Raw genomic sequence first — 11813 nt, forward strand, 5'->3', positions numbered from 1 at the left:
GGGGGGGGTTAAGTGCCAGGATGCTGGGGCCAGGCGGGGCAGCCATTGACAGGGCTGGGAGAGCAGGTGCACAATGGGGCCTGTTCGATTCAGAAATTCAGCCGATTCAGTGGTGGCCAACTGTCGAAATCAGATTCAGCCGAATTGATTTGGGACAGTGATTCAAATTACTGAATCGAATCACTGTCCCCCAAATCAGCCAAATCTGAATCTGAAGCAAATACTAGCCACTTCGCACAGGCCTAGTACACACATCTTCAGACAAGATAGCTCTGGGGTTGCTGACATTTTAGACAGTATTTGATGGTATTTCCAGCATAGCCAGCTAAATTATCGCTGTATCCTGCGCAGATGCACTTCAGGAAAAGGTTCTCCATATACTCTGTCCTATATCTAGTATGCCCTTGCAAGGCTAGCCTCAATGAAGTTTGGAACTGTTTCCATGATCATATTAAAGTCAGATGACCTTGGGTGAGAATGTGCTAATGAGCTCCACTGACCACTGTCCCTTTGATTCAGCATATGGGTTGCAGAGTAAGTTGGACTATCATGGCTACAACGTCACTCTTACACTACATGGAAGATACAAAAATCCACCACTTACAATGGAAAATCCACAACCTAATATCACCCTAAGAAATTCTTGACTGGAGACTGATGTCATTTTACTTCAGAGTAAAATCTGAGATAAATTACCCTTTGGTTTTTACACTGTATTTTCATTTTCAGAACCTCATCAAAAGAACAGGAGAAGAAGAAAGAGAAGGAAGAAAAGAAAAGATTGGAGCAGGAGAAAAAAGAGCAAAGGGAAAAAGAAAAGAAAGAGCAAGAGATCAGAAAGAGATTCAAAGTAAGGAATTTGCCTAGCAGGCTATGTAAATGCACAAGTCATTATTTAGCCTTGTGTAATTTAAACACACACTGTAAACAATACCATTATATTTTAGCTTGGATTTTTCAGAGGATTGGTTCCAAATCCCTTTCCCACACCATTGCTTTCCTGCTGTCGGAAAATAAGTATTAACATGCCGCATGCTTTTAGGCTTTAAATTATTCTCACAGGGGGGTTGTACATGACACGGGGGTTTAATTCTCCCTAAGCAAAGTAAACCCCCATGTCATGTACACCTGTGTCAGAGTCCGATCCTTACCTGCTTCTCCAGCAGCAGGAGGGCGAGAGCAAGCTGCTGGTGGGCTGAGCAGTGCCTGAGCTGTGGGGGAGTGGGGGCTAGTGCTTTCCTCCACAGAAGCAGCACCCCCCTACGCCTGCCCCGAGGCAGCACCTGCCTGCAGGCACTTGGTTTGAGCAAGCCCAGGAGGCACCACAGCCACGGAGGGAAGCACCAGGCCCCCACGCAGCTCAGGCAGGCAGGCTCCAGCGGGGGGAGGTCAGGCTCACTGCTTTTTTTCTTTTTTTTTGCCTTCTGTGGAGCCTGCCTTCTTGGGCTGCTGCTGGGCTGCCTGCAGGGGCTGCCTGCACAGCCCCTGAGCTACACAGGGCCCAGTGCCTCCCTCCATGGCGTAGGGTTTAGAAACTTAAACTCCTTGGAGGTGTTTTACTTTGCAGCCCCCCAAAATCATTTGCTGGGTCCAAAGTCATTTAAGGCACATTATGCCACCAAAAGTGCTACAGTAGCTGGAATTAACACACAATATGCTGCTGAATGTGCAAACAGCAATGCCATTAAAACAGTGCAAAAGGCACTTAACCTGCTTTAAAGTGTCATCTACAAATGCCCTAAGTCAGGGTAGGCAACCACCAGCACAGATGCCAAAGTCTGACACACAAAGGCATTTTGCTTGACATGTGCACCTTGGAGTAGATGGCAGGGAAGGGGCTGGGGCGGGGGGTGCGCTGCCACAGTAAGGATTGGGCCCCTTGCAGGTCCCCCTGCTGTCTGTCCCTGGTATGCCAACATCTTACAAGTCAAAGTTGCAGTTGTTTTTGGCACTGCTTAAAAACACTACCGACCCCTGCTCTAAGTGCTATTATACTGAAATGTGATGTTATCCCTAAAGGCAAACACAATAAATTATTGTTTCTGTACACCAGGTGTGGGCAAAATACAGCCCATGGATTGAATCTAGCCTGCTGAGGGATTCTGCGTAGCCCACAGTGAGTCCCTCGGTCCCACCCAGCCCAGGTGCAGAGGGTAGCCTGGGCCAGGATGCCCAACAGCACTAGACATGCCTGCCAAGATAGAGGAGGCAGCTGCCGGTTTCTGAGCCAGAGTCCCAGCACCAGGGCAGCCCTGCCCACCTGCCTGCCCCAGTGATCAGAGGGAGCATCAATGCCCAACACAGACTGCAGGGTGGGACCCCATGCTAGGCATCTCAGGACAGGAGCCCGGCAAGAACTGGCTGCATTTGAGGAACTGTTGCTCCCAGTTGCCACTACTATGTGGCATCTCCAGCACAGCCCCCATTGTGTGGCTCTCACCCAGCACTTGCTGCCCAATGTCCCATGGGCAGCCCTGCCAGGCCCACAGTCTCCATCTCTGTGGCCCAGGTCATCCATTGCTCCCCACCTTGGCAGTGGCTCTACTGCCTCCCAAGCCCACTGTCAAGCTCCTGCTTCCACTCAATCTAATGCTGCTCCCCACCTGTCCACATCCCCATCCCAACCAGGGCCCAGAGCAGAGCCCAGGAATGAAACAGGTGTGTGGGCCAGGGCTGGGATCCCTGGCTAAGTGGCTGATGGGACTGAGTGTCAGGAGCTGAAGGGCCCCAAAGCGAACAGAATACAAGGGGTTCCCACCAGCCCTGCAGTCCTGGCAGGGGCTCAGTTCTTTCTGTGGATGCTCTAACTCCTGGCGCTGTGCAGAACCAAGTCCTAGCCCAGCCTGAATGGCACCTGGAAAGAGACCTAAGAAGGCATCATTTGCAGCCCTGGGTGCAGCTGGAAGGAGCTGGAGATGGCAACAAAGGGTTGAGTGGAAGTGGGAAGTTGGCAGCAGGTCAGGGCTTGGGAGGTGGCAGAGCCACCAGCAAGGTGGGGAGCAGTGGAGGGCCTGAGCTGTGGGGAGGGAGAGCATAGGCTAGGCAGGGCTGCATGAGGCACATTAGGTGGCAAGTGTGGGGCAGGGGCCACGCTGGAGATGCTGCACAGTAGGAGTGATCAGGAACAGCAGCTCCACAAATGCAGCTGGTCACTTCTGGGCTCCTATCCCATGATCCTGGGATGTCCATGGAGATCAGCCGGGACCCACGCTGGCAGGGTGCCCAGCTAAGCAGGTGGGATGGGGCCCCTTAGGGAGTTTTGGTGAGTTGTTGGGGGGGGGGGCCATTCTGACCTGGCCCACAACAGCTTACCAAAACTCCCTTTATATCCCACAGGCCCAAATAATTGCCCCCTCCTACTCTACAGGGATATCTTCTCTTTCTTTGTTCATCCTGGACTGGCCCATACAGCAACAAATCTTTCCACAATTGAATCTTGCTTCACTTCTTTCATAACGACTTCAAATGTTTGCAGGTTTTAAGATCACAAGGGATAGTTAAGCCATGTCTGTATAACACAAACCATAGAATTTCACCCAGTGATTCCTGAATTCAAATACAAATACTTCCATTATTATTGTTTGCTTTGGTACAGCAAACAGCATGACTTCTGCAGTTACATGTGTTTGATTTCTCCTGTTGCTTTTTCTATGCAGCTACAAGGACCCATCCAAGTTATTCACCAGGCACAAGCTTGCACAGACTACAAGGGAGGGAAGAATGAACTGACTGTCAAACAGGGGGATCAAATTGAAATCATCCGCATTACGGACAACCCTGAAGGAAAGTGGCTGGGCAGAACAAAAGGATCTTGTAAGTTCACACTCTCCACTTTACACTTTACTCTTTAATGTTTTCTCTGTTAAATACTGACCTCGTGAGCTTACAAGATTACATGGAATACTAGATTTAATGAGATTTAAACTATGCCCAGAGTTTGAATTACACTTCGACTCTTTGCAGGGCTCTGTCGTGGTGGCAGTCGGAAGCCGGAAGGAGCCACCACTGCTGCCACTGCCTGAGCTGCCTAAAAAAGCAGAGGGCGGGCTCTCATCTCTTATGAGGAGGCTCTTGTCTCTGATAGGAGGGCTTGCCTCCCTCACTGAGCCCCCCTGTATTTCAAACCCTAGATAGGGACAAGAATATTCAGTGTCAGTTGCCACATCTCCTTCTGTTGTGCTTATGTGTCATGTGGGGCTCTGCTCCCAGAATGAAGTTAGGGATACTAGTATTAGTTACAGGCAATAAACAGATTCTTAGTGAAGCTATGCCACTTTACACTCCTAGAGGATCTGGTTCAATGTGTCAGCCTTGGTAGCAGCTGTGGAGTTTGCAGAAGTTCCCCAGAGTCAATATTTTTTCCGCACATCTTTTAAAAAAAAAAAAAGAAAAGATTGTATACAACCTAAAATCAGAGAATAAAGGGCTGTATTTTTTCCTCTTGCTTATGCCAGAACATACCAGGACAGAAGCTGTATCGGTAGAGTTACACAGACATAACATGGGTGTAAGTGAAAGGGGAAACAGGCCTCAAAATTGTCTACTGCTTTGAGTTAAAGATTTCTGTGTTCTCACTGATTACTAACATCAAAGTCTGTCTTCACAATATCTTTTCTTTTCCTGCCCTTCTTCATATCCTCATCTCTTCATATCCATGAACTACAGCCACATCACCACCTAACATAAATTGGAATAGCTGAGGATGTCTTCTAATGTGTATAGAAAAAGATGATAATCTGTGAAAGAACATAAGAACTGCCCTGCTTGGTCAGACTAAGGGTCCATGTAGACCAGGGGTGGGCAAAATGATGGATCTGGCCATCAGCTGGATTCCATTTCCCAGCAGCCCTGGCCTACATCTCTGTGACCAGTTTCCATGGAGACCCCATGGACTAGGGACACACATTACACACAAACTGGTTAAAGTGATCAGAAACTGGTTTAAACCTGTAATAGAACAGATTTTCAGTGCACATAAACAGTTTGAAAATGGCTGAAACTGGTCTGAGATAAACCTGGTTGAATGTAGTATCAGACTTCACTGATTTGAGTCAAACCAATGTATGTAATGTCCGTCCCAGGCCGCTTGCTTGTTTAAAATAAATCAGACTACCTCAGCATCCCGGCATGTTCTCTGGGCTGGGCGGGGGCCCTCTGCTGCCTGGCTGGAGCTCCAGTAGGGACTGCAGGCTGCTCAGCCTCCTCCCCCTCACCACTCCCTGCTAAACAGGAATTCCCCCCTCCCCTCTACCTTGTGGAGAAGTGTCTGTGTATTTGCTAGCAGACCACGTGCTGGCTATGGTCTGTGCTTAATCAGCAGGTAGAATCAACAGGTAGCTGGTAATGTCCCTCTGTTGTTTTCTTAATGGGGTGATAAACACTGTTATCAATTCCCTGCTGGGCTAATAAGAGCATCCTGTCAGACTCCGGCCACCACCCCATCAGCTCAGTATTGTGCAAGGCAAGGGAGGGCTGCTCTAGCACCGCCACTGCCGCTCCCCCCCTCCCCAGCTTCTAGCCTAAGCCACTGCAGGCATGTGCCTGTATTTCTGGGATGTCTGTTCGGTTACAAACCAGTTCAGCCTAGCCAGGTTAGACTAACCTGCAAAGATTGAATCAATTCAGGCTCAGGCTTTTTGAATGTCTGTCCCTAGCCATGGAAATTGTGGCATAGCCATGACAGCGTAGGGCAAGGGTTTCCACAGAGACCAGCCTCAGCAGCACTGGCACAGTGCATGGCTGGGCAGGGAGCTGCTACAAAGCCAGGGCTGGGATCTTGCAGTGGTGACAGCATGGTATGAAGCCAGAGCAGAGCTGCCATTCCCTGAGCTGGGGCAAGCAGACAGTGGATCACAGCTCTGCCTCAGTTCTGGACCATGCTGTCAGCACCACAAGATCCTGGCCCCAGAGCAGCTCCCCACTCTGCCATGTGTCTTGCCAGCATTGCTGGGGCTGGTCTCCAAGGAAACCCTGGCCCTACGCTGTCACAGCTTCACTGCTCCTGGGGTCTCCATGGAAACTGGCCTCAGTGACACAGGCAGGGGCTGCTGGAAACAAGTCTGCTGCAGGTCCAATCTGGCCTGTAGGCTGGACTTTGCCTGCTCCTGTTGTAGCCCAATATCCTTAAGGCCTGGTTTAAATGGTTATTTCACATTTTTTTTGTGAAAATCGTGGAATTAAATGATTTTCATGAAAAATGTGATTTGAAATGAAATGTCATGATATGGCCACTCAAGTAACCATTACCATACCATTTCATTGCAACAAGGTGGCTGTTACTGGATGGGGAAAGCATTCCCCAGCCAGCAGCAAAAGCCTAGCAGCCCAGGGGAGTGGGAAAGGGGTTATAAAAGACATAGAAGGAGGAGAGAGCTTGGGGATGAGTAGGGGAAGGGCTATTTGCTCCTCCAGGCATGAAAATTAGAGTGTAGGGGGTTGGGGATTCCTGGGGGGGCAGGGCCTGAGGGTTGAGGGAGAGAACATGCGTGTGAAGGAGCAAACAGCCTCTGCCCTACCCAGAACCAGGACCATCTGTTTCTTCCAGTGAGGTGTGGGGGTCATGGGCTTTTCAGCAGCAATCAAAAGCCTTGGGAGCAAGGCCTCTGCTGCTGCAGTTAAACCTGGCCCTAAATCTGACCCCACAGCCAATCAGAGGGTGTGGGGGAGTGCTATGATCTGGGCGTGTCACCCAACCATGATTGGGTGACAATATTAGTGGGTTAGACAGCAATTTAAACCAGGCCCTAAATACCCTGTCTCTGACAGTGGCAATTAGTTAGTGCTTCAGAGCAGGGGTGTTCAATCTCTCACCCACAGGCCAAATCCAGCCTATGGAGCCATGGCATCTGGCTTGCAGGGCTCCCTACAAATCACGAAATTTGGTAGGGAACGAGTGGCAATTAATGCTGCCACCTCTCCCTCACTGCCAAATTCCCAGGCCCTGCTCCACTGGATTGGGGCTTGGCCATGCCCCTTCCCCCTACATAGCTGGATCAAGGCCAGGCTCCCCCTGCCCCCTTCCATGCAGCCAAATCAGGCCCTGCCACACCTGCCCCATGCACTGGATTAGGCTTACCAGCGGGATCTGGCCTGCAGATGGACTGGGCATCGTCCATCCGGCCTGCGGTGAAAAAAGATAGGGCACCACTGCTTTAGAGGAAGGGTGTAAGAAAAAGGTCACATGCAAAGTAACCCATTTCCTGTCATACCCTCCTAGTCACAAGCAGTCATAGTATTAGGGATGTCCTGAACACAAAGTTACATCATTTAAGTATGCATTTACAGAAGCACACTAGTAGTCTCAATGATTTTAATATGCTTGTTCTTGTGCTTAAATATTTTCCTAGGACCTAAACAGTTTATAATACTGGATCTGAAATACATACTTTAAAAGAACATATAATTGTAAAACAATCTTTTCTATACGAAGTTTAACAGACATAAAATAAAATCGCTCTATATAGGAATATGGTTCTCGTGCAGTTATAACAAGCTAATGAATTTATCTTATTCTGGCCTGTCATAAAATGATTTTTACTTCAGCAAAAGCAGAAGTCATACTGGGCTTCCCTCAGATGAAGATTAAGGTACAACTAAATGTTTCAGTCTGTTTCACATTGCTGTTCCAGTCTGAATCTTATCTACCTAATGAACATTGCACAAACTAATAATGGAGGGGAAAGTTTGGAAATGAGAACAAAAAATAATAAAGCAAGGGTAATTATGTTTCCTCATAAGCAAAAATCACATTGTTTATAATTTTATTTCAAGTTTCCCTCTTCTGCTTTTCTGTCCATTTAATTTTCATGTGGCATTCCACACAGGCCTGAGGAAATACACACCAAAAATTGGGCAATAGCAGAAGGAAGCATTTTATGTTCTCATTGCTAAGTGCTTTTCTTATTTTCACACACATTTTGCATAATAAACCTGCCCAATATTTTTACAAGCTAACAGGTGCAGTGTTTAAATCCACCATATTATTATTACTATTATTATAGAGAACCCTGGCAAATTGTACAAGTTAAAATCAAAGGCAAGTCATAATGACAGAAGGTGCAATCCTGAGCTGAGCTGGGCTGCTTTAAACCTCACCTTTAGCAGTTCATCCTTGCAGCAGGCAGATTACCCAGTGTACCTCCAGGCTAAGTACAGTCTCTTGGGGGCATAAAACTGATTCAAAAGGGTGGGGGGGGGGGGGGGCCCTGGCCGGGGGGTTGGGGTTGGGTTCCAGCAGACTAGAGGGAATCCAGGGTCTGCCAGAGGATGGAGGGAGGTACAACCTGTGGCTGGGGTAGGGAGAGTAAGTGTGGTCCATGCATGGGGGACCAGCCACAGCCTATGAGGGGTAGGGGGGCAGGCGCGACTCATGGGTGGGGTAGAGTGGGGTAGGCATGAGGCAACTCACATGGGGTGGGGGCACAACCTGTAGGTTGGGTGGAGTTTCCGCCCACCCCAGCTAACACACACCTCATCCCCTCCCCCCCGCCTCCCCACCAGGGCTTACTTGCTTGGCTCTGGCCACAGCAAGCACTGATAAAAGCAGCTATACTCAGAGCAGCTTATGGGATGGGGGTTGAGAGGGCTGGCTGGGGGAGAGGAAGAGGTCAAGAGGGCAAAAAAATAGACCAGTGTGGAGTGAAAAGAGCAGCCCCAGAGCTGGGGCCAGTGGCTGGGTTTTCTTAGCCCCAGGGCCACACAAGGGAAGTGGACAAGAAGTGCAATCCACTGGTTTGACCTGAATTGAATGAGTCTGTTACTACATAGATTCCAGTTGATCTTAAATCAGATTCTGCAATTTTTCAACCAGTTTGTGTGCATGGAACTTCTGTTCAGTTACAGGTTTAGACTGGTTGCTGGTCACTGAGACTGGGTCTGCAAATGTAAGGTTGGCACCAGGAGAAGCTAAGTTTAAACTGGGAATCCAGTTTAATATCCCAAATGTCTGTATTAGCCTCAATGGCAAAGGACCAGCATAATGCCTATGTCTGTATGACAGCATAAGGTATAACTCAAACTCCAGTGATTTATCAACCTCTATAGGCACTGGATTGCTCTAAATTATTTTGGGGAACTGGCCAGTTGCAAAGTAGCCAGTTTCTGGATTGACAAAAAAAATCACCATAAGGTAACTTAGTGCTTGTCTTACTCTATACCATTTGTATAATGCACTCGTCTGCTGCAGCAGAGGGTTGAGACGATTTACTATAGGTTTCTATGTAGCAGATATGTAAGCTTAAGTTAATTTTATCTGAAGTGAGATTGTGTTTCCAAGGTAAAGGACCTGATTCTCCTCCTTCTTGCACAGATCTTGATGTGCGTACAAATTAATAGCATGCTGTGTAATTACAACTGACTTGAACCACTGTAAATGGGAAGTGTAAATATAGTTCATCTTTGTTTATTATGGGTGCAGCGTGCTCAGATTTAGAAATGACCATGAAGACTTTCAGCAGGACATTGCAGTTATAATTATTTGAATTTGCAGCCCTTTTGGAAAGTCCTTTCTGTGCTTTGAAATGAAAGTATGGCTACTAAATCATAGTTTCACTGTCTTAGATGGTTACATTAAAACAACCTTGGTGGAGATTGACTACGATTCATTAAAAAGAAAACAAAGACCTTCCTTCAGTGCTACCATGAGACATGGAGATAGTGACCAAGAAGTATATGATGATGTTGGAGAGCAGGACAGTAGCAGCAGGTATGTAAGAAGAACAAATTTAAAGATGCTGATTGCTTAGCTCAGCCAGCCCAAATGAGAAAAATTGCAACAGAGAAACAAAGATATCCTAAAATAAAATATATTGTTGCTGACACAACATTTCAGAATTATACACACCTGAAATTTAAGTAAGCACCACTAAAAAAGGCAACATACGTTAGCTTGCAGTATTTGAGCTTACCAAAGTATTTCCCAGTTGAATTAGGAAATGCTACAAATTCTGAAGCCTGCTATCATAAAATGTCACTTGTTTAACAGAGCCAGAGTATAAGTTTGAGCCATCTAGGTGTTTCCTCCTAGTCAGCCTGTAACTTAATGCCTACATATCTGAAACAATCCATTTGGTAACACTGGAAGTTGAGAACATGCTTAGCAATTGGAGCTTTGTAGAAAACAATGAACTAAAATGCAGGAGTCCCACAGATACAGCACAATACAGAGTGCAGAACAAACAGTACTACTCTCTTATCTCCTTTCAAGTCATTTTCTGCCCTTTCCAGCCTAGAGGTACTAAAGACTCTAAAATCAAAAGAATCATTATGACTGCACAGGAGTATCCCTTACCAGTGCTCTTGCCCTAAAGTATGGTGTGTCTCAGTGTCTTCACAGAAGGCAGGGAGAAGTCTGGAGGCAAGACAGGGATGGGCAATGGGAAACTAACTAATAAGGTTAACCTCTCTAGCCCAACAAATGGCATATCCAGAATGGGGAGACTATCTGCTGTATAGAAGCACCATCCTGTGGCAATTGGCATGTTCCGGTTTTCAGAATATGCCATTATGCTTTGACTTAGGGTGCAGACTGATGCAACAATTGAATTGTTCCAAATGCCTTTGAAATGTTTCAAAGAGCCAACTGCCTACAATTATGAACCTCGGAAATGTTTCAAAAGTAGCTGAAGTGCTCCAAAATAGAACCTCTGTAATTGAGGGGTTATTTGATGCATTTCATTTGTTATTACCTCTGCATGGGGGAGGGAGGGAGAGTGGAAGAAGAGCCTGGCCAGCTGTCCAACCCTCAGTTCCCACTCAAGGTCCCAGGCACTGCTGGTTCCTGACTGGGAACCCCCATGCCTTCTCCTGGGATCCCTGCACCCAGGACTGTCCCCACTGGATGTGTCTACATTTTATCTGAAATCAATTTACTTGTGAGTAAGCTATTCACGAGTAAACACTCCTGGGCAGGTGTCTACATATGCAGGGACATGGGAGAAGATTTGCAGCAAATCTACTCCCATGTCTCTGCATGTGTAGACACCAGCAGCAAATCTGCTCCCACTACCTGCAGCCCTGCAATGGGCCCTGCCACCAGCAGGAGGAGCTTGAGGCTCCCCCAGGGTGCTAACCCAGGGCCTGGCAGGCAATGCTGGGCCAGGAGACAGCTATCTTCTAGCCAGGGATGCGACATTGCTCCCTGCTCTCAGGGGGCTGTCTGCTGCTGGGGGGCGGGACAATATCCCGCTTCCCTGGCAGCAGGGAGCTCCCAGCTCCCTGATCAGGGCAGGGGGCTTGAAAAGAACTGCAGGGGAGGGGCAGGTCATAGAATCATAAAATCATCAGGTCCCAGCTTCCTGCCCCAATCCTCCGGTGGGACAGCTAGCAACAAGCTCCCGGCTGGCCAGGGATTCCCCATCCAGCTAGGGCCTCCCTACTAGCTGCTCCACAGGTGGATGGCGCAGACGACTGGGACCTGCCTCACCACTGCAACACTGTCCAAGCCCTACATCTTGATCGCCCCATCAGGGCATGGGGCTGGGACTTGCCCGTGACTGAGTGTGGAGCTGAGTGGGGAACAGGCTGGAGAGCTTGATCCCTGCTCAGCTCCATAATCATGGACCTGGGTGGGAAACAGGCTTCCCAGCTCATGCCAGCAGAGAGCTCCCAGCGCCAGCTCTATGACCACAGAGCCAGTAGTAGGAGAGCCTTATCTCTCAGCCTGAGCTCCATGGTCATGGGCCTTGGACTGGGAGATCCTTATCTCAGGATATGTCTCCCAGCTCTGGCCCTGCAACCACAAAGCTTGTGCTGAGAAAGAAGGATCTCCCAGCCCAAGCCCTGCAATCCTGATCATGATCTCGGAAAGCGGGGGG

At 48.2% G+C, this 11813-nt stretch overlaps 1 protein-coding gene across 3 annotated transcripts in view; it reads left to right on the plus strand.

Moving 5' to 3' along the window:
* Positions 1-11813, plus strand: part of FYB (FYN binding protein) — a 94181-nt gene that overhangs the window by 56409 nt on the left and 25959 nt on the right. For all 3 annotated transcript variants that reach the window (XM_019517933.1, XM_019517935.1, XM_019517934.1), the window contains exons 7-9: positions 730-850; positions 3657-3813; positions 9559-9703. In XM_019517933.1, coding sequence (XP_019373478.1) covers positions 730-850; positions 3657-3813; positions 9559-9703 — 423 coding nt within the window. The remainder of the gene's footprint in view (positions 1-729; positions 851-3656; positions 3814-9558; positions 9704-11813) is intronic.

The sequence above is a fragment of the Gavialis gangeticus genome, unplaced genomic scaffold (assembly GCF_001723915.1).
Source record: "Gavialis gangeticus isolate Ggan-Ray unplaced genomic scaffold, GavGan_comp1, whole genome shotgun sequence".
NCBI classification, from domain to species: domain Eukaryota; kingdom Metazoa; phylum Chordata; order Crocodylia; family Gavialidae; genus Gavialis; species Gavialis gangeticus.